General features: G+C 46.1%; 1 protein-coding gene across 1 annotated transcript in view; it reads left to right on the top strand.

The window, feature by feature from the left end:
* The window catches only part of NUGGC (nuclear GTPase, germinal center associated), an 864070-nt gene that overhangs the window by 470271 nt on the left and 370034 nt on the right, over positions 1-23765 (top strand). The window contains exon 11 of the mRNA XM_029596224.1: positions 18981-19098. Coding sequence (XP_029452084.1) covers positions 18981-19098 — 118 coding nt within the window. The remainder of the gene's footprint in view (positions 1-18980; positions 19099-23765) is intronic.

A 23765-nucleotide genomic window follows, 5' to 3' on the forward strand; every position in this document is an offset into this window, starting at 1 on the left:
TTAGTTTATTTCTTCATGGCAATATAAATTTCTTAGTTAACAAAACTTCAAAATATTTACCTTGATCCTGCATATAGTTATTTCTACTTCGCGATCTAACAGCGTGTCACGTTCCAGTTTATGCAGTACTAGGGCAAAAATAAAATATAAACCGATGTATCCATAGTCTAAAAGGACATACTGCAATGGTTTAAATACTGAAAGGAAACTGTAGACAGTTTAACACTATATACCCTGTGTCAATCTGCTTTAATATAATGAAGGATTGATACACGTTATAAATCAATTAGATTTGGCAGACAGCTCACAGATTTAATTATGTACCTCACTGAAAAATACTTCTGTCTTTTTTTAAGAGCTAGGCGTTGTATGTTGTTTCTTGAGATCTATATTGACATCGGGTATATAGTGTTAAACTGTCTACAGTTTCCTTTCAGTATTTAAACCATTGCAGTATGTCCTTTTAGACTATGGATACATCGGTTTATATTTTATTTTTGCCCTAGTACTGCATAAACTGGAACGTGACACGCTGTTAGATCGCGAAGTAGAAATAACTATATGCAGGATCAAGGTAAATATTTTGAAGTTTTGTTAACTAAGAAATTTATATTGCCATGAAGAAATAAACTAATCATGATATATATATATATATAGAGAGAGAGAGAGAGACAATTCAGTATTAACATAGTAGAACCTCTTTTTAGATACATGTTATCAAATGATTAGTCAGATACAATTATATTGCACAGTGACATTTTGTTACCATGAAGGATATGCCTATGGTTTTATTCAATAGGTTTTTAAATAGATGTTTTGTAAATTCAGTATCTGATCATTTTGAGCTCTGTTAAATTAATTCCTTTTGCAACCTTTTATTTTAGATTGAATTCTGACATAAGAATTTATTTATGTAGTTTTGTTTTTGACATCAGAAATCATGTGAGTTTTTTAAAATATTTCTTGAGAAATATTATGAATTCTGTATAAATGAAAAAAATTGGTTTTTAATAATTAAAATTGTTTTTATTAATTTTAGCCCCTGATGCAGCCTTAACTGGCGAAACTCGGCCGAAGTCGGGCTCTGTATTTATACTTAATAAATCTTTCCACGGCATAAGGTTGTCCCTTTGTTTTTTTGCCTTGGCTACGTGGGATCACCTTCCGATTTGTTTTATTGGTCCTTTCTTCTGCTTCCACTTCATCAACAGGTATATCCTTTTTCCCAGGTATATATTTTCTCACGACCTGCAGGGGATGCCTGCACCCGGGCTTACTAGTCTTTTCTAAGTTGCCATTTTCTGGTTTCTCTTCTTTTGTCCATCTCATCAAGAATTTTGTATTTTCCCTGGATACTTTTTTCACAACTGTCAGGAGGTGCCTGCACCCAGGAGTGATCCTCGTACCTAGAAATCTTGTGTCTTTCCATCAGCTTCATGGTCTACCAACAGTATCCACTCTTCATATTTCCCAAGTCAACAGCCTTTGGTACTTCGCTTCAATTGACCTGCACCCAAGAGCTACAATCATTTAGCAGGAAACCTTGTGCCTACAATCAATCAGTGTCATCACTTGGTAAGGAGTAATTGCTCTGCCTGATTCCCATCTCCACAGCCTGCAGGAGGCACCTCAACCCCAATCATTGCCATCATTGACTGGGGTCTGGATTATTTCTTCCTTACTCCTTGAGTTGAACCAGTAAGTTAGTTCCGCTTGTTACGCTCTATAATTCAAGATCCAACCAGTTTCCACATCTTAGCCTGGCTTACCACCTTGTATTCTAAGTCCAACGACATCTTCTTGTGTCCTTACGCTTTCAACGTTCCTCTGTGCATCATTGAACCTCGCTCACTGGTCATGCCCTTATTGCCAGTCATGCCCTTATTGCCAGCTGCCTTTGGGTTAAAAGTGTCTGGGGCACGTTGCAAGTCTCGTTGACCTACCAGGGTGTCTGCCTAAGCGAGTCTTTCTGAGTACATCTATTCCTGGCATGGCTCTCAGTATGTCAAGAATCTCATTCCATCTGCCAGTCTGTTAGCCCTATTCTACTGGGCCATCCTGTCAAGACCCTGGCTTACTAACGAAGCTTGACAACATTACCATCAGTTCAGAATACTTTAAGTGTCAGTGCCAGCTTACTGAGAGACTTTGCCAACCTCACCTAAGGGCTTGCCCCTTAAAGGAAATACAAGGAGATCTATGCCAGCAACAGTCCCTATCCTGCTCCATGGTATCGTCATCTTCACCTCTAGCCTGAGTGAGCCAAATCTACACCTGCTACTGCGGTATGAAAACAGGACTCCATCTAGTATTTACTGCGGAACGGAATTCCATTTCGTGACCACCAGGAAGTGGCCACTTTACGATATCTGCCACCCTTGGAATACCGCAAGTTAAAGAGCTCTCATGATGTTATTGTGTTCATGCTCAATAAAAATAAGTGTTAAATCTAAACATCTTATCTCCTGAGAGACTGCCTGGTCATCCGAGCATTGTAGTTTCCTAAATCTGGCTCTAGAATCACTGATAATGTCTAATACTGAATGCTCTTCCAGGCTTAAACCTGAACTTGGACACTGTTGGAGTGCTTCTGTTCTAGATTCGATGCTAGAGGAATTAGCAATCTGTTCAGAATCTGATGCCTGATGGGAGGAGCAATCAGATAGGAGTTAGCAATCTGTTATTATATAGGAGAGTTGTGGGTGGATCCTTGGACCAGTGGCAGATGACCACGCCCCTGGGGAATGGTCCCGAGAGGGACCACTGGTCAGGCTCAGAGTTAGGAGACAAACACACACTAGTTCTTTTATTGCACAGTATACTGAACCACCAGAGATGGCAGTAGTGAGCTGGTAAGCCCAGGTGGGCTGTAGTCCCTCAGATACTGGAACAGCGATCCCTGGAGGCTGAGCTGAAGAGAGACTGATATATAGTGAGTAGGCAGGGTATGCAGATGGTAACACTCACACAATGTCCCAATGAAGCCCAGGAGCTGGAAAGTATAGGCCCTCGAGGAGCGAGTACCTGGTTCCAGGGAAAGCTCAGAGAGAATGATGGTAACTCACTGATGTAGCTGATATAGTTGGTAGTGAAGACTTCCAGGCAGAAGAGTATACGTAGCGAGTCTGGGATCAGGGCCCTTGAGTGAGTACCGGTTCCAGACTGTCACCTAAAAAAACAAGGAGAGAGTGAGGCACCCAAGGAGCGGGTACCTCTGGTAAGTCCGAGGAGGCAGAGTTGCTTAGGTAGCGAAACCTTTGTGAACTCGATCTGTTAGCAAATACTGAGTCCTTAAATATCCGTCGCGGGTGACGTCATCTTCGGAGGATGCCCCCGAGGTTCAAGCCAATGCCGGTACTTCATTTGGGGCCGCGCCGCATGCACGCCCCTAGGACTCCAGGAAACATGGCGGTTGCAGCGTCGAGCCGGTCTGAGAACGCCCGAGGACAATTGGCAGGAAAACGCCGTGGCAGCCAATCTTCCCTTGGGCGGAGAGGGAGGCGCCAGAGAGGTAAGGAGGGCAGAGAGAGGGCGTCAGGCACCGACAGACACAACAGTACCCCCCCTTCAATGGGCGACTTCCTCTTCGAGTACCAGGCTTAGGTTTTGAAGGATGCGCGAGGTGGAATTGACGAAGCATCTCTTTGTCCAGGATATTGGTCTGAGGCTCCCAAGAGTTTTCTTCAAGGCCAAAACCTTCCCATTTGAGAAGGTATTCAAAAGTCTTGCCTTTCTTACGAACATCCAGGACTTCTTCGACTTTGTATTCCAAGTCGTCTTATGCATTGATGACAAGTGGATCTTGAGTCTTGGAAGAATTCACTAAGTATGAGTTGTATCAGCAGCGATGGATGAGCTGCTGGGGACGTCACTGAATCTTCAGTGGAAGTGGCGAAGTTGGGGAACGTTCAAAGCCCACTTTAGTGGATCTTTCAGCTTTTTGAGAGGACTCCACCCATCTTCCACTAGACGTTTGAGAATGAAGTTGCCTCCTGCCACTGATTCCACTATGGCAGGAGTCTGAACCGTGACTGGTCCATAAGTCAAAGAGACTGGGAGAGAGAGCGGAGGAGATGTTGTGGTATGGCCTAAGAACAGTCCTCCTGCAGAACTTAGGCCCGTCCATTTTCTGGACGAATGGAGCATGTGGAGACATTGTGGCTGGGCAGTACATGCAAAGGCCGCGCTTCTTCCGAAATCTTCTCTCTTTGGAGGTATCAGCAGCAGGGGATACTGGAACCACCCGAGGTGTAGAGACAGCACTGGCCTGTTTCAACCCGGGTACTACTCTAGGCCGGAGTTTCTTCACCTTGTCCCGGAGTTGTAGATCAATCCGAGTAGCTAAGGCTATTAATTCGTCCAGCGAGTCAGGTGTTTGGCGAGCAGCCAGCTCGACCTTCAAACGGTTATCCAGGCCTCTGCAGAAGAGAGTCTTGAGACATCTGGGGTCCCAGCAAAGTTCTGCCGCAAGAGTTTTGAACTCTATGGCAAATTCAGGCAATGATCTGCTGCCTTGCTTCAAATCCACTAAAGCAGAACCGGCTACAGACATTCGAGCAGGGTCATAAAAAATGGATTTAAACAAGTCCGTAAATCCTTCTATGTCCTGCAAAATAGAGTCCTTGCGTTCCCACAAGGTAGATGCCTAAGACAGAGCCCTACCATCCAGGTATGAAAGGATGTAGGTAGTCTTGGAGAGAGCTGTAGGAAATAGAAACGGCTGTAAGACAAAGTGCATGCAGCACCCATTCAAAAAGCCCCGGGTCTTCTGGATTTCTCAGGAAAAGCAGATTGGAGCCGCCAGTGGTACAGCAGTCTTTAAAGTTTCCTCCGGTGACTGACCTTCTTGGTTGGAGGTTGTGCCTTGTACCTTCTGTGTGTGCAGTTGTTGAAACTCTGAAGTAGGCTTCTACAAAGCGTCTTGCTGCTCCACAATGCATTGGGCCAGGCCCGGTATGGCCTGCAAAGCACTGAGTTGTGCCAGATCCATGGAGTTAGCAATCTGTTCAGAATCGATGCCTGATGGGAGAAGCAATCAGATAAGAGTTAGCAATCTGTTATTATATTGGAGAGTTGTGGGTGGATCCTTGGACCAGTGGCAGATGACCACACACCCAGGGAATGATCCCGAGAGGGACCATGGGTCAGTCTCAGAGTTAGGAGACAAACACATACTAGTATACTGAACCACCAGAGATGGTAGCAGTAAGCTGGTAAGCCAGGCTGGGGTGTAGTCCCTCAGATACTGGAACAGCGATCCCTGGAGGCTGAGCTGAAGAGAGACTGAGATATAGTGAGTAGGCAGGGTATGCAGATGGTAACACTCACACAATGTCCCAATGAAGCCCAGGAGCTGGGAAGTATAGGCCCTCGAGGAGCGAGTACCTGATTCCAGGGGAAGCTCAGAGAGAACGATGGTAACTCACTGATGTAGCTGATATAGTCAGTAGTGAAGACTTCCAGGCAGAAGGTATACAAAGCAAGTCTGGGATCAGGGCCCTCGAGGAGCGAGTACCGGTTCCAGACTATCACCTGAAAAATCAAGGAGAGAGCGAGGCCCCCGAGGAGCGGGTACCTTTGGTAATTCCGAGGAGGCAGAGTTGCTTAGGTAGCGAAACCTTTGCTAACTTGATCTGTTAGCAAATACTGAGACCTTAAATATCCGTTGTGGGAAACGTCATCTTCGGGGGACGCCCCCGAGGTTCGCGCCAATGCCTGTACTTTAATCGGGGCCGTGCCGCGCGCGCACCCCTAGGCTTCCAGGAAACATGTCAGTTGCAGCATCGAGCCGGTCCGGGAACGCCTGAGGACAAGTGGCAGGAAAACGCTGCGGCAGCCAATCTTCCCGCGGATAGAGAGGGAGGCGCCAGAGAGGTAAGGAGGGCGGAGAGAGGGCGTCGGGCACTGACGGACACAACAGCTTCCAACCTTCCAGCATTACCAAGACTATTCCATAACACATTTAAGTCTACTATCTGGATCCCTTGACTCGGCCTGTTCCATTGCTGAACTACTGGGGTACTAGCCATCTGAAAATCCCTCGATCAGATTTCTCCTCTGTACTCCTATACCTTAGCCGCCAATTACAGCTTCAGTCTTGGAAGACTCAGAAAGTGATTCTTCAACTGTTACCCTGCCTTCCAAGATGCTACGGAAATTACAAGCTGTTATATTGACGGAGGAGAATGTGGACCCCTTGCCCGAGGAGGAGTTGGCGCTACCTGTGAGGGCAAACCCTCGCAGGTCCCTACCATCACCAATACCAACCCCGTTCCCTGTGGGTTGAGACCTTGGGTACATGAGGCCAACTGGTCTTAGGTGGATCCCTGTGACGATGGTGGAATCACAGCTGGAAGCCATGACGATGATCAGCCCAAGGTTGGAAGCCAGAGAGTTGCTGATTGCCAGTCTGGGACCAAAAGCCGGAGAGTCGCCAATAGCCAGTCCCGATTCCAAAGCCAGAGAATCGCCAATAGCCAGTCCGAGGTCAGAAGCCAGTAGAGACACTGAAGGTGGTCCGAGGTCAGAAGCCAGAAGAGTCACCGAAGCCAGTCCAAGGTCAAAAGCCAGAAGAGTTACTAAAGCCAGTGCAAGGTCAGAAGCCAGAAGATCCTTCTGAAGGAACTGGAGAATGGGGACCAGAGCAGGAGCGGGACCCGGAAGGCTGGAAGGGAGCTTGGAGGGCAGGAACAGGACTCGGAAGGCAGGAACAGGAACCAGGGCACAAATGAAGCACTGAAGACCTCACTGAAGCGAAGGACACTCATTGCCAAGTCAGGGAACAGGAAGAGGAAACTTCTTTAAATAGTCCCCGGTCTCTGATGTCATCAAGAGGGCTGGTCCATGTTATTCATAGCTGGCCCTTTAAGGCCAGCAGAAGGCGTGGCCTAGCGCCTATGGAGGGCCTGGACCTGAAGAGGCTGCTGTCGGCGTTGGCACGTGGCATCACGCCGTGAACACAGGGTCCAGGTTTGGCACTCCAGCTGCGGAAGACTGTGTAGCCTTAGCATCGGCGGCTGCAGAGGAGGATGAAGCTGGCTGAGAGCGGGGGTGTCTCCCCGCTGCATTCCCAATGCCTGTAGAGAAGGTGAGAGGGGCCGGCCGCAGATGAATGTGGCCGGTGCATCTAACAAAAGCTTTTACCATCTTTATTGATAAAGAGCCTGAGATGCAGTCTTGCAGTCCTGCAACCTTGTACGAAGTCCACCTGCGCCTTTAGTGGTCTGTGTATGTTTTGTCTGAATCTTTGATCACCTCTGTTTCATGATTCCAGCCTTGAATTCTTCATCGCCTCAGTCCTCCAACAAGAAATTCCAGCTTCAGTTCTTCAACCCTTCTCAGTTGCCGAAAAGAGGCCTATGGAGGGGGTATTTGATGAGGGGGGGTGCTGTTGCGATGCTGCTTGTGGCTATTCCCACAAGCAGCCTCTTACCTTGCAGCGGAGCCTGGAGGCCGCTGCTGCTGCTGTTGCTGACTGGTGTCTCCTCGTGGCCTGGAGGCCGCCGCAGTTCTCTCGCCATCTGGAGGCCACCACCAACATCACCTGCCATCACCATGCAGCCTGGAAGCCGCCACCATTGTTGCTGCTGTCGCCATCTGTAGCGGTCCAGCCTCTGCCGACACCACTGATGTCCTTCTCGTGGCCTGGAGGCTGCCGCTGATGCTCCTCCCTGTGCAACCTGCAGGCTGTTGCTAGCGCCATTCCTTTCACGGCCAGGAGGCCGCCGCCGCCGTTTCTCTTCTGCGGCCCAGAGGCCACTGCCAACCAGTCCTCTTCTGCAACCTGGAGGCTGCTGCAGAGCTCCTCTTCCTGCAGCAAGAAGTCATCATCATCTTCCTTCGCGACAGAGAGCTGCCAATATAGGGCCTTCCTTCACTGCATGGACGCCGCCATCGCTGTCCCTGGTCCTGTCTTTCTGCTAGGTACGTGGCCGCGCCTCTCTTCACTATTTAAAGGGCCCACGGTGGGCATTCCTCCTCAGCTCCTATTGATGACGTTCCCAAGGCATCTCCACTTCAGCCCTATAAAAAGGGCCTTATGTCAGTCTGTCTTCACCTTTGTAAGGAGCTGCCTGCTCCTGGATTCTCTGCTGTTCGAGCTCTTCGTTCCAGGAGGCTCTGAGCTTCATCTTCGCTTCTTCATTGCACTCTGTTCTTCGTGGGAATTCCCTTGTCTTCATCTGTGGTTCCTGATCTTTCATCTCCATCTTCATTTGCTCTTCCTGGTCTCTTGCCAGATCCTGCGTCCTCGTTCGTTCTGCCTTTCAGATGTTCCAATCTCCGGATGTTCCTAGTCCGATGTTCCCAGGTCAGACGTACCTGATGTTCTTTGCTCCATGTTTCAGATGTCCCTGATGACCTCATCTCCAGAGGTCCCTGATGTCCAGATGTTCTAGATGTCCAGATGTCCTGATGTTCTATGTTCCAGTCTGGATTTCAGCAAAGCGTTTGATATGGTCCCGCACAGGAGGCTTGTGAATAAAAAGAGAAGCTTAAGAGTGGGTGCCAAGATGGTGGCCTGGATTGCAAACTGGTTGACGGACAGAAGACAATGTGTGGCGGTAAATGGAACTGACTCTGAAGAAGAATGGTGTTAAGTGGAGTGCCGCAAGGATCGGTGTTGGGACCGGTCTTGTTCAATATCTTTGTGAGCGACATTGCGGACGGGACAGAAGGTAAGGTTTGTCTTTTTGCGGATGATACTAAGATCTGCAATAGAGTGGACACGCCAGAAGGAGTGGAGAGAATGAGACGTGACTTAAGAAAGCTGGAAGAGTGGTCGAAGATATGGCAGTTGAGATTCAATGCCAAGAAGTGCAGAATCATGCATATGGGGAGTGGAAATCCGAAAGAATTGTATTTGATGGGAGGTGAAGGACTGATGAGCACGGAGCAGGAGAGAGACCTTGGGGTGATAGTGTTTAACGATCTGAAGTTGGCAAAACAATGTGACAAGGCGATAAATAAAGTCAGAAGAATGTTGGGCTGCATAGAAAGAGAAATATCTAGCAAGAGAAAGGAAGTGATGATCCCCTTGTACAGGGGCTTGGTGAGGCCCCACCTGTAGTACTGTGTTCAGTTTTGGAGACCGTATCTCCAAAGGGACAGAGATAGGTTGGAAGTGGTCCAGAGAAGGGCGACCAAAAAGGTGGATGGTCTTCATAAAATGACTTATGAGGAGAGATTAAAGAACCTAAAAATGTACACCCTGGAAGAGAGGAGGAGCAGAGGTGATATGATACAGACTTTCAGATACTTGAAAGGTTTTAATGATTCATGGTCAACAACAAATCTTTTACAATGGAAAAAAAATCAGTAGAACTAGGGGTCACGATTTGAAGCTCCAGGGAGGAAGACTCAGAACCAATGTCAGGAAGTATTTCTTCACTGAGAGGGTGGTGGATGCCTGGAATGCCTTTCCAGAGGAAGTGGTGAAGACTAAAACTGTGAAAGATTTCAAAGCGGCATGGGATAAACAGTACACTGTGGATCCATAAAGGCTAGAGGATGGGAATGAAGAGTAGAGCCATGGGGGTGGTTTGATGGAATGTTAACTACTACCTGGTGATTACTACCCCCTTACTAAAAAAAAAATCCCTTGCACGGTTAGTGCAACCCCAACATTGCACTCTGCTTCAACGGCAAAGGGAAATGTGGAAAAGAAGATTTGCATTCAGATAACAACCAAAAAGGACTGAACTTCACAATCTGGGTAAACAAATAAACGTGGGGGGTAGCTTGCTTATTATGGCGGCTACTACCTAAACCAGTTAAGCCTGATATCATCACTTTGAATGCATACACAGCGTTGCTCTCTGCTTCAATGGCAGGGGGTAATGTGGAAAATAGGATTTTCATTCAGATAACAACCAACAAGGACTAAACTTCATAATCTGGGTAAACAATCATGGGGGTAGCTTCTTATTACGGCGGTTAATTCCCTAAACCAATTAAGCCTGCTACATCACTTTGAAAGCAAATACAGCGTTGCTATCTGCTTCAATGGTAGGGGGAAGTGAGGAAAACAGGATTTACATTCAGACATCATCCAACAAGGCATCGATCTGTGCAATCTGGTAAACAAGCATTGGGTTAACTTGCTTGATGCGGCGGTTACAACCCTTAACCATAAGCCTTATGCTCACCTTTGATGCAACTCCAACATTACTCTCTGCATCAATGACAGGGGATGGCAGGAAATTTGAATCAAACAGTTACCAACAAGAGCCCTAAAGCTGGTGGTTGGTGAAACAGATAAGTATGGGAAAATAAGGGTGGAAGCTTGCTGGGCAGACTAGATGGTCCGATTGGTCTTTTTCTGCCGTCATTTCTATGTTTCTATGTTTCTATGATCCTGCTGTATGTGAGTTCCGAGTTCCAAGTCCTGATGTTCTTGATGTTCTATGTTCCAGTCCTGATCCTGATGTGTTCAAGTTCTGCGTTCCAAGTTCTGAGTCTTGAATCCTGATGTCCTATGTTCCAGTCCTGATCCTGATGTCCTTCTCATCTGCAGCACAAGCCTCCGGAAGACTCTTGTTTTTAATGTTCTTCAATCCGAGTTCTGAGTCTTGAATCCTGAGTCTTGAATCCTGAGTCTTTTATCCTTTTCCCGGAGTACCTCGTGTCTGCTTCTGTCCATCACCTGTATCCTGAGTCCTCTTCTGACTATCCTGAGTCCTCGTCTGAGTATCCTGAGCCTGAGCCCTTGTCTGAGTATCCTGAGCCTTCATCCTCGTTTGATTATCCTGAGATCTCATCTGAGCATCTTGCATCTCCATCCAATCTGAACCTCCTGAATCATTGTTCAGGTTCCAAGTATCCTCGTCTCGTCCAAGTATCCTTGTCTCATCTGAGTCTCCAAGTATCCTCGTCTTGTTAAGTCTTCAAGCCTTGTCCAAGTCTCCAAGTTCTCTTGTCTTGTTCCAAGTTCCAGTACCATCGCCTGTCCATGACCTCTGTCCAGCCTGTCGCATATGCCGTTCCCAGGCGGCAGGTCCGAAAGGGATATCGAGTGGCCGGAGGGCTACTCCAGAGACCAGCATTGCATTGCTGGGTTTCTCCTGGAGCGTCCAGGTTCAGCAGAGGTCAAGGCTCCTGGTGGTCATTCTGGCTGCCCATTCTTGGACACGTCTTGCCTGCCTCGGCGCTTCCACAGAGCTCCTCTGGAGTCGCGCCATAGTCCAAGGGCACACCAATCTCCCCGGAATTGGGACCTCTCCCTAGCGCTCCCGTAACAGTACCATCAATGTAGAGGTGATATGGTTGTATTTCCTTGCTCCAGATATTAGTCTTGCTGCAGCATTTTGTAATAGTTGAAGAGGTTTTATGTGACTTGCGGGAAGTCCTAGGAGTAAGGAGTTGTAGTAGTTGAGTTTTGATGATAATAGCGTTTATAGTACAGTTCTGAAATCTGTTATGTTTAGTAATGGTTTCAGTAAGCTCAGTATCTGTTATGGTTCTGAAGTGTTTGAGTGGATTCTTGAGTACTGCAGTGATGGCCGCTCCCACGGAGGGAGGAGCCCCATGGGGAACCGCGGTACTAGGCTAGACTCTATACATGTAGACACAGAGAAGTTGTATTTATTGTACAGCTTGTTGATACTGTCCGGGGTGGACAGCCGTGGAGATAACCCAGCAGAAGTGGTCCAGGGGTCCTTGGTAGAGGAGACCAGTCTCACACTCGAGTAGATGGTAGGTAGCGCGGTGTAACAGGAACAGATCCCGGATGTAGACATAGTGCTGAGGCTGAAGGAGAGACAAACTGGAAGGTTAGTACTCACTGAAGCAGAAGCTGTATAGTTGGAATTCCAGGCAGGCAGAAGTAGATCAGTGGCAGTCACCAGGTTAGGGAGAACAGGCCCTCGAGGAGCGAGTACCCGATTCCCAGATATAGGTACCTGAAATAGAGCAGAAAGGCCCCCGAGGAGCGGGTACCCAGGTTAGAGAGAAAATACCCCGAAGGGCAGAGAGAGCTTCCTGCGGCAGCTAGGAAGCGGCAGAGCAGCATAGACCGGAGGATACAAGTCCTTGCTAACTCAGTTTGTTAGCAAACGAAGGGCAGGCTAAGTACCTGGATGTGGCGATGTCACTTGAAAGGGATGCTCCCGAGGTTCCCGCCATGATGTGGATATAGACGTGGGTGACGTGCACGAATGCACCCTAGGAGGCCCTCAAGAAAGAAATGGCGAACGCCATCGCCGTTGCCGGTCCGCGGACACCGGTGAGAACGGCATGAAGACGCAGCAGCAGCCATCTTCCCAAGGCTTGCGGAGAGAGAAGGAAAAAGGTGAAGCACAGAGGTCGAAGCCATCTGAGACTGACAGACGCAACAGTATCCACAACTTGTAACCATTTTTAATCAGTTTATTGATATGGGCTCTCATTTTTACGTTTTCATCGATTTGAACCCCTAGATTCCTTATTTGAATAGCTGTGTTTATTTGGCAGTTTCCCAGATCTATACCTGGTGGTATGGATTTTGGTGGGTTTTGGCTCAGCCAAATGATTTCAGTTTTTTTGATGTTCATAGAGAATTTAAGATGTGCTAGCTTTTCTTATATTGTAATCATGTAATCTGAGATTAATGATGCTGTTTTTTCAAAAGATTTTATTAATGGGATATAGAATTGCAAGTCATCAGCATATAGGAAGAAGTATATTCCTAGTTCTGTTCGTAGTTTGCATAGTGGCAGGAAGTAGATATTAAATAATGTTGCTGATAGTGCAGATCCTTGTGGAACACCTGTGTTACATTGGAAGGAGTTGGATATCTGGTTATTGAGTTTTACTTGGAATGATCTATTGGCAAAAAAGGAGGGGAACCATTTTAATACAGTTCCATCTATTCCTTTATTTATCATCTGTTGGCATAGCATGTTATGGTCTAGTCTACTATGTTGAAGGCTGCTGTTAAGTCAATTAGAACTAGGCAATATGATTTATTAGAGTCAAATCCCTGTAATATCGAGTCTATTATAGATTGTAGTAGAGCTTCTTTTTCTGGAATTGGAATTGTTTAGGATATAGAATCTTTTGATCTTCTAGATGTGTCTCTAGTTGGCTAAGTTCTGCTTTTTTGAATATTTTAGTGAGGAACGGTAAGTTACAGATTGGTCAATAGTTATCCTAGTCATCTTTTCTTCCAGATTTATTTTTTAAGGTTGGTTTTTGCTTTAGACCTTGAGGCATATGTATTTCAGTTAGGGAAAGGTTGACTAGTGTTGTGATTGTTGGCGTTATTACCTGGTTTAGTTGTTTCAAAGACTTGGCAGGTATCAGGTCATGTGGATGCATAGTGGGTTTTAGTTTGATTATTATTTTACTTAATCTCCATTTTTTAAACTCTATCAAATAATGACCACTTTTTTTTTTCCAGTAATGTCCTCTATTGTATAATGTGGGTATTTAGTAATTATTTGTTGTTTCAGTGTCTGGATTTTTTCTGTTAATGCATTTGCGTATTCATCACATGATGTTTTTTGTAAAATTATTGTTCCTTGCTTGGATTGATGATGAATCCTTTATTAGATTTTTTTAACAGTTTTAATCAATAGTTTTGAGTTGAATATGACACCGTGTATTTGTTTTGCATAATAGTCTTTTTTTTGTTGTGTTCGTTAATGCTTGATAATGAGATAAGTAGGATTTGTATTTTCTGAAAGATTCATCCGTAGGGAATTTTTGCTATTGCTTTTATAGTTTTCTTATGTATTTTTTTTACTCTTTAATTTCATCATACCATGGGTTCTTCCTTCTTCCATTATCTTTATTTTTGTTTATAGATTTTTTGAATTGAGCTATCTTCTTCAGCTATTTCTTTGATTATTCTTTTCCATGAATCATATGTATTAGAGCAGTTGTTTTGATCTAGATAGTTTATTTTCTTCTCTATTGTATTTGTTTGTATTTCACTCATTATTTTCTTTCTGAATATATGTGTTGCGGTCCCGGTCGCAAGCCTTGCGACCGGGTCCTTACCTTCTGCCGCCCGGCGGCGTCCGCGGGGGAGTCGGGTCTGTTCAGGCTCTCCAGAGGCCCAGCAACAGGACGCGCGGTCAGCAGGCCCGGATCAGGCCTTCTCACGGCGCCGTCTCCACGAGGGAGACGCCGCCGAGCCTCTCAAGCCGGCTCCTCCCCCTCTAGGCACGTGCGCGCGTGGGAAAGCCCAATTTAAAGGGCTTTTCCCGCAGGACCGCGGACCGCCCCTTTTGATGACGTCAGACGCCAGCTAGGATAAAAGCCGGTGTCTGCATCCTTCCTGTGCCTTGCAATGAGGTTCCTCTTCGTGAGTTCTAATTGCTGCTACGTTCCTGTTCCAGTTCCTGATCCTCGGACTCCTGGTTCTGCTTCAGTCCTCTTGCTCCTGATCCAGCTCCCGGCTTCCGGTCCTGCTTCCGCTCTTGGTAACCTTGCTCCTGCTCCCGCTACTCCTGCCTTCCGCACCTTTGTTCCTGCTCTCTTCCATTGGACTTCCTGGCTCCTACTCCGGCTTGCTCCTGGTTTCTTCTTTCACCGCCTGCCTTGATCTCGGACTGTTTCTCTTCTCCACGCTTGATCTCCTAAGTCCCAGTGGTCTGGGACCTCACGAGCTCCTCTCAGGGGGTCTACAGACTTCCAGGGAGAAGTCTCTACTGGTTCCAGTGATCTCCTAAGTCCCAGCGATCTGGGACCTCACGAGCTCCTCTCGGGGAGTCTGCAGGCTTCCAGGGAGAAGACTCCGGATCTCCGTGTAACCTAACACTGCCCACCGATCTTCTTCCTCTCCGCAGAGTACCTCACTCTTCCACCTCACTCTGCAAGACCGGACCAAGGGTCCACAGCTAACCCCGCAACAATATGGGTGATTTTATTTTCAATATTTTTCGTGATTTGTTTTTTGAATACCAGATCTGTTTCTATTAATTGGTGATCTGACCGTGGGATTATCTTATGTTCAGTTATTAAAATGCAATTATTAGCATTAGCGAATATAAGATCAAGTATGGCCTGCTTAATGTGTGACTTCTGAGATGTATTGTGTCCATCCTAGGGCTTCCATTGCTTCTAGGAACATATCACATGATAGAGACCTAGATGTATTATTTACATGAAGGTAAAGTCTTCTATGATAATTGTTGTTTCTGGTGTAGGAAACTCTTTCATGAAAAGTTCGATTAGGGGTGAGCAATCTCTTTAGAGCAGGCCAGGTAGGCAGTATACCAGCCCTATATTAATTTGTTTAGATTTTAGTATAGCTGCTGTGTAAGGTAGATAAATCTCGATTTTGCTTATTACTAATTTAAGTTCTTTTTTTACAGATTATCAATGGGCTCCACCTTTTCGTTTTTGTCGTGGTTTGTGGAATAGATCATAATTTGGATGAGACAATTGGTTTATGAGAACATTGTCTTTGTCATTTAGCCAGGTTTCTGTGATTCAGACTATTGTTGGTTTTCTATCATGTCATTGATAAGGGGGATTTTTTATTAAAGTGATCGAGCATTCAGTAGCAGTAAAGTGATCAATAGGCATGTTTTGATGTTTTGAGCCTTGATGCTTGTCATTTGGCATAAAACTTTATTAGCTTTGGTTTGTTCTTTAATTGTGCTGTTCTTTAGGTCACCGTTCTTTCCTCATCTTGTAACAGGTTCTATTTTGTTTTCTAATTCCATTTCTTTGATATTAGGATCCCTCTCTTATAAGGTTATCTTATTGCCATTACCTCTGTATGTCTGCACAGGCATTCAGTGCATGTTCGCTCTCCTCTCCTCACTTCTTTCTCTCGTTGTTGTTCTTCCATGTACGTGCCGTTTTCTCTCAGTTTTTGTTATAATTTCTGGCTTCCAGTCTTTTTTGTTTGTTTCATACTTTTCAAAAATTATTTCTTGTATGTCTCAGTTAAGTACGCTTTATAATTTCTAGCTCCCAGCTCATTCTGTCTGCTGCACGGTCTAGTCTTCATCGGGCTCCCAGTTCTCCCAGATGCCGTGTGGGCCAGTCTTTCCAGCTCCTTCAAACTTCCGCATGGATCATTCTGTCCGGGGGCTCTCAGCTAGTCTTCATCGGGGCTTCCGAATCTCTCAGGCCGCCACATGGCCTAGTCCTTACCAGCTCTCTCAAAATTCTGCGTGGATTATTCTGCTTAGAGGCTCTCAGATCTCTCTTTCTGTCACATGGCCCTGCCTGTACCGGAGCTTCTGGCTCCCTCTAACTACCACATTTTCTTTCTGTTCCGGGGCTCCCAGCTTACTTAAGCCATCTGCGCCGGGGCTTCCTGCATTTGTAGTGGCTCACACCAGCGGCGACACTGCAGACAGGAGTAGCCCCAGCCAGTGATAGCAGCCGAAGCAGTGGCAGATGATCTCATATCACTGAGCAAGCCAGCAGGCAGGTAAGCTCGAACTAGTGGCTTGAATCAGTGGCGGTGGCTAGGACAATCTCCTGGCATATAAGGCTCCTTGGTCTGGGTTGGCCCCAATCAGCAGCAGTGGCAGGTGTAGGCCGACTGGTGCAGGTAGCAGCAGGCAGGTGGCCCCAATCAGTGGCAATGGTGAGCACAGGCTGGCGGGTGCAGGTAATGGCAGGTTGTCAGGATAGTGTCCCAGCACAAGAGCTCCTCATTCAGGGATGGCCCCAATCATCAGTAGTGGCGGCAGTCATTTCCCCGCACAGAGTGATCAGGTGGAGGGCAGGCCAGCAGATCAGCAAGCTGGCGGGCGCTGGTAGCAGTATGCCAGGGAATCGGCAGGCTGGCGGGTGCAGGTAGGCAGTTGCTGGTAGCAGCGGGCCAGTGGGTGCTGATAAGCTGGAAGGCCAGGGAGTCAGTGGGCTGGTGGGTGCAGGTAGGCGGGTGCTGGTAGCGGCAGGCTGGCAGCAGGCCAGCAGGTGCTGGTAAATCGGAAGGCCAGGGAGCAGGTAGGCGGTTGCTGGTAGCAGCTGGCCGGCGGCGGCTCTTGGGGCACATGGCCATGACCGTCCATGTCACTCCCTTGACCCGCTTGCATATGAACAGGACCCAGTGGGCCTTGAGGTCCCGGGTGGCGACAGGCCACCCAGGACCTCCGTGTCCACATCCAGGTTACTTCACCTCTCTGGGACTCTTTTTCCTAGTGGGAAAGTCTGGCACAATTGGACCTCAGGGTGCCTTTTCAATCTCCTCCAGCCCAGATTGTGCTCACCATGGATTTGTCCAACCTGGTGTGGGGTGTCCATGTTGAGGGACTCCACACACAGGGTTTGTGGTCTGCCCAGGAAGTGCAGTGTCGGATCAACTTCCTGGAGCTGCACGCGATCCAGTACGTGCTTTGGGTGTTCCAGGATCTGCTGATCCACAAGATGATTGTAATCTAGACAGACAACCAGGTTGTGATGTGGTACATCAACAGGGGGACACGGGATCGTTTGTCCTTTGCTGAGAGGCTGTCCAGATTTGATCTTGGGCCCTGTCGCACAGCATGGTGCTTTGGGCCATGTGCCTAGAGAATGTGGTCGCGAACAGGCTGAGACAGGCTGGGACTCTGACGCCATGAGTAGTCCGTGAATCAAGCAGTTGTGGATCTGATCTTCTGTCTCTGGGGAACCCCAGATGTGGATCTGTTCGCATCCCTGTTCAACAAGAAGGTGAGGAACTTCTGTTCCCTGTACAGGGTGGACAGCAAACCAGCATCTGAAGCATTTGCTCACCATTGGTGCAGGGCCTTCTGTATGCTTATCCTCCATTCCCCCATAGTTAGGGCAAAGGCTATCGGCGCCATTTTGAATACTGGCAGCCGACGGCCCAAGTGCAGGAGATCGCTCCAGGACCCCCGCTGGACCACCAGGGACTTTTGGCAAGTCTTGGGGTGGGACTCCTGATCTGCACTCGGGCTGTCGGCTGCTAGTATTCAAAATAGCATTGATACCTTTGCCCTTACTATGTCACAGGGGCTACCGGTGCCATTGGTCGGCCCCTGTCACATGGTAGGAGCACAAGATGGCACCGGCCATCCATTGCTCCTACAATGTGACAGGGGCCGCCAATGGCACCGGTAGCCCCTGTGACATAGTAAGGGCAAAGGCTTTTTGAATACCGGCAGCCGACAGCCCGAGTGCAGGAGATCGCTCCAAGACCCCCGCTGGACCACCAGGGACTTTTGGCAAGTCTTTGGGGGGTCAGGAGGGTGAGGGGTTGTAATTAATTAAATTTAAAGGGTTGGGATGGGGGATTTTTCAACTTTAATGGGAAACGAATACCATATGTAACTAATGGACGAATTGGGGTCCCCCGAAAAGGATGCAATGGATTTGGGTCCCGATGAATACGAATACCGAATCGGACGAATCCGTCCCTGCTGCACATCCCTGTGGGCTGAAAGGCAACCTATGCTTTTCTGTGCCCATATAGAAAACCAAGTTCCATATTACAAACAGATCCGTGCACAAGGAAAGAACATTTCACATGAATGAAAATGAGACCCAACAGGAGCCCTGTTTAGACTTATAAATGCCTGCAAGAATAAGTAAACAACTATTACAGTAGCAGCATCACAGTGCTTAAAATGTGAAACCTTTTTCTCCAGGGTTTATTAATCTGTTCTTCCTCCATGCTCACTACAAGATTATAGAAATAGCCTGTTCACATCAAAATAAGTGTCTGCTTCTAAATAAAAGTTAACAAATCAAATCAACAAGAATATAGTTCAAAAGCACTCTTTTATCACTGTATAACTTTCCTTCAGAAGGGACTGAAAACCTCACCAAACTTCACAGTAAATTCATGCAATGATCTGGTTTAAAATCGCTCTCATAGGATCTGAAAATGCAACTTCTTTTTGGTTACATGGATTCCTTCCTTTCCAATCAGTCACTTTTATCTCAGCATTGTCATTCTGTGTGTGTATACTGTATATATGTATATATAGCAAAGTGTATTACCTTAAGAAATTGATTGTATTTAACTTTGTTCAGTCTATAAGTAGTAACAGTATTTAATTGATAAATCTAAAATTGTTCTCTTATTTCAGAGAAAGTTGCCAAATTATGAAATTCGTGATAAAACTGATCTAGTTTATACGGTCAGTGCTAAAGCTTACTGGGACAAGGAAAAGGGGAGAACAACAAATCTTACTGCTGAAGAAACTGGTAAATGAAATGCTACACTAAGAACATAAGATATGCCATAGTGGGTCAGACCAAGGGTTCATCAAGCCAAGTATTCTGTTTCCAACAGTGGCCAATCCAAGTCACAAGTACATGGCAAGCTAACCAAAAAAATCTCCTGTAAATTCATGCTTAGTCTATTCTTATTTTGATGGAGAAACTTCAGATGGGCCCTATCTGGAGCCATTTCTCACCTGAGATGTAAAAATAGAGGACTTCTCTGGAGATACCTCCCCCTCAAAAATGGGAGAAAATTCATCCCTCAAAGGGCCAAGCTGTATTCCTTCATTCACCTCTCTGGAATTGCCACCAATCATTCCAGTGGTCTCTCCATTCTTCCCCAGTAGTAGGAAAAGCAGACCTCTCCTGCCAACATGGCCACTGAACTCCAAATTGTATTTCCTAGTAGTGCTTTATAATGCTTGATACGTAGTGAAGCACTAATAGGTGGTATCATTCAGAGGGCCCAATGCAATATCACACATGCAAAAAAACATGCATCCAACCTGGATGCACATTTTTTGAATGCGTGCACGTCCCCTCTCTTGGGCGCTCAATATAATACTCAAATGAGCTGGCACGCTAAAAGGGAAACACAATGGATAAATTGCACATCCCTAGCACAACTATGGCATTGAGTGCCCATGAGAAGTGGCTGTGTTGCAGGTAAGGAAAACGGACACATAATTTTCCAAATGTCCATTTTCCTAACTTGTGCACAGCCACTAATTAGGAAAATGGATGCTCGTAAATTGAGTTTCCCTTTCCTAACCTGACCGCTGTCAAGATTTTTTTTTTTATTTTACAACTTTCTGTGGTTCCTCCTGCTTAGTATTACAATGATATTAAGTAGGAGGAACCACAGAAAACCTGTATTACTTGCTTTTCTGCGTATAGCTTGGGGTGCCTTAAAACTTAACACCAGCTCTGGGCTGGTGTTAATTTTTGAGGGTTAAAATGTGCGCATCGGGCACACATTTTTTTATATATTGGGGGTACGTTGGGGGCATTTGCATAGGATGAGCGCTATTAGCTATGCGCCTGTATGGACTCACGTTTTGGGCACGATAATCCCAATATTGCTTTGGGTTTATGTCTAGCGCTTCCAAAATACGTGTCCAGTTGTGCGATTAGCAGCACACTGAACTCAGCGCCCAATATTGTATCGACCCCAGAGTCTGGTGGCCATGCCGGTAAGAATAATCTGCAGTATCTCCTGCCAGTGAAGAATGGGGACCTCTAGAATGGCATGTGGCCATTCTGGAGGCAGGATTGGTGGTGGGGAGTTCTAGCTTTGCCCTTTAAAGGATTGGGAGATTGGGAGGTAGCTCTGGAATCAGTTTCTTAATGCTTCTATTGGATGTTCAGATGGAAAGTAGATCCAGAGCAGGACCTCTTCTATTTTACATCAGGGTTGGTGGGAGAGAACTCTGTACTAATCAGCTATTTCATGTTTGGCTAGTTAGCACAGGAAATTTAATTATGCGCTGAGTGCACATTTTTTTTGTATGCCCTCTATAGAGGCTTAATTTTAGTGAGTACACAAAAGAATTTAGTGCAGAGCCCATTAAGTATTATTTTAATATTCACATTAAATTCTTAATGACATGCATACTAATCTTTTTTAGCATGAATTTTAGTGCATGGGCCCATAGAATACAATGCATCAGCATTTTGAGGTACAATACAATTTTTACCACTACTGACCTATGCTTTAGGACAGGAGTATGCAACTCGAGTCCTGGAGTGCCACAAACAGGTCTGGTTTTCAGAAAATCCACATGCATGAAATATATTTGCATACGATGGAAGCAGTGCATATAAATATACCTCATTCATATCCATTGTGGATACCCTGAAAACCAGACCTGTTTGTGGTACTTCAGGACAAGAGCTGTCTACCCCTGCTTTAGAATGTACCATCCTCTTTCTTATCAGCACTTTCGAAGAGCACTGCTATACACATGTGGTATCAAAGCAGACGGAGGCATTTATTTATTTATTTATTTATTTATTTAAGTGTTTTTATATACCGTTGTTTGGAACAGACCTTCACAACAGTTTACAATTGAAACAACAGTACATAAAGGGGCGGATTTTAAAAGGGTTACGAGCATAAGTTATGCGTGTAATCTTTTAAACCGCCCCCTGCGCGCCCCGAGCCTATTTTGCATAGGCTCGGCGGCACGTGCAAGCCCCGGGACACGCGTAAGTCCCGGGGCTTTGCTCAGGGGTTGTGGCACCGGCCCGGGGGCGTTCCGGGGGCGGTCCAGAGGCCTCCGGAACAGCCGCTGGGCCGAGGGACAGGTGTAACTTCTGGAATAAAGGTGAGGGGGGTGTAGATAGGGCTGGGGGGGTGGGTTAGGTAGGGGAAGGGAGAGGAAGGTGGGGGGAGGCGGAAGGAAAGTTCCCTCCGAGGCCGCTCCGATTTCAGAGCGGCCTCGGAGGGAACGGGCAGCGCGCGCAGGGCTCGGTGCGCGCAAGGTGCACAATGTGCCGCACCTTGCGCGCGCCGATCCTGGATTTTATAAGATACGCGCATATCTTAGAAAATCCTGCGTACTTTTGTTTGCGCCTTGTGAGCGAACAAAAGTATGCGCTCGCACTGTTTTTCAAAATCTACCCCAAAACGTATAACGTGTACTGAACGAACGTAAAGAAGATTACAATTTGTGATCACCACAGTAGTATGCAGGTATGTACAGTAGTATGCAGGTAAAATTTCTCCAGGCATATTCAAATTAATAAAATACTCCTATATGAACCAGACATAGAGTTATACAGAGTACTGAAAAATGAAATGTTAGTGGTTATAATGTATTGCTAATATTACTTTAAAGAAAAAGAAGTTTAAAACTGTTTGAAATTTCCCAGAGGACAAAGGTAAGCTACAGCTGCTGTTTTAAGGCAAAAGCTTCCAAACAGAGACATAGAAATTTATTTTATTTATTTATTTAGCACTTTTATATACCGATATTCATGTAACAAGTTACAAATCACCTCGGTTTACATTATAACAAAAAACGTTGCATACGAATGCATTATATTAAACAAGGATGAACCAATCTTGGATCCAAGGAATTGGGTTTAATATAGAGGTAAGAAGAGGAACTTTAACCGGTGGGCTGGGTGCTAACTTAGGTGTATAGCCAGGTGTCTAAGATGATGACACTGGTATTAGGTAATGAGGGGGAACATTTGTTAACTCGTCTGTACAATGAGCGGCTTGCTAGTGAAGATGGTCTACTATCAAAACCGCAAGAAGTTCCGTGGGTCATCTGAGTTAAGCGAAGGCTTGGCTGAACAGCCATGTCTTGAGTCTTTTTTTAAAGGTGATTGGGCATTGTTCGAGCTGGAGATCTGGAGGGAGCGAGTTCCATTGAGTTGGTCCAGACGTGGAAAGAGCTCTCTTCCTTAATGAGGTTTTAATGGGGTGGGCCTGGAGGGTGTCTCTATCGCTGATCTCACCAGTCTGGAAGGTATGCGAGGTCAAAGTGGGATCTTGAGATCCAGTGGGGTGATGTTGTGAATGGCCTTATGAATGATCGTTAGAACTTTGTATAGGATTCTGAATTTGATTGGGAGCCAGTGCAGGTTCCGCAGGATGGGTGTAAGAAATGTAAAGATGTAAATGTAAGGATGGGTGTAAGAAATGTAGAAACATGATGACAGAAAAAGACTGTTACACTCATCTAGTTTGCCCATCCACACCAACTTTAGGGATGTGCAGAAGAAAAACAATTGTTTCATTTCATTCATATGTTTCATTAGGACCCAAATTTGTTACTTTAGTTTCAAAACAAAAAAAAAATGTAGTATTAAAATTTTATTGTGAAAAAATAACAGTATGTGTAACATAACAATAGACAGAGCATTTTAATAAATAGAATACATATATTTTCAATCCTTGCGCCACAGGCAGTATCATCTTAAGCAACAGTTTTTGTTTGTTCTAATCTGTAGGGTGCATAATAAATTGAAAATACTCCCCATATCCTGAATCAAGATAACAATTTTCCCCCTGTGCCTTCTAACCTTCTCAGTCCCATTCCTACCCTACCCCCCAAAGGATGACTTCTTGGCTCTCTTACTCTTCAGTGCATCCATAAATATATTATTCCTTCTCTTTCCAGAGGATATAAAGAAGCCAAATTTTTTAAATTTCCCCAATCGTTTCCACTTAACTGCAGTTAGTTTATTCATGTAGAAAACCTTATCCAATCTTTGAATTGCTTTTTGCAGAGACGGTGTACTAGTCTTCTTCTAATAAAGTGCTTTTTCCTAGCGTGTAGCAGATGGACTCAGAACAAATGGGTATAGTGTGCTCATGCTAGCAGTTGGAGACGGATCTGACATCAGCACGTAGTACATATACACCTGCAGGAAGTGCAGAAGCTCAGTAATTTCCATCTCCAAAGCAGTTTGGCGCTACTTCACGCTCGCTGAGCGTTCTTCCAAATTCTAACGACTAAATTCACAGGAGGAATCTACTAGAGAAGAGCCCCGCACTCCTGTGGTGATACCCTCGGCTCCCTCCCCCAGTTGAGTTTCCCGAGGTGATTTCCATGGTCCCTCGGAGGTAAGAGCCTCGGTCCGGTGGCCGAATCCTGGCAGGGACCTAGCCCCCAAGTGACAAGGGCTCGGGCGCA

The sequence above is a fragment of the Rhinatrema bivittatum genome, chromosome 3, assembly GCF_901001135.1.
Source record: "Rhinatrema bivittatum chromosome 3, aRhiBiv1.1, whole genome shotgun sequence".
NCBI lineage: Eukaryota > Metazoa > Chordata > Amphibia > Gymnophiona > Rhinatrematidae > Rhinatrema > Rhinatrema bivittatum.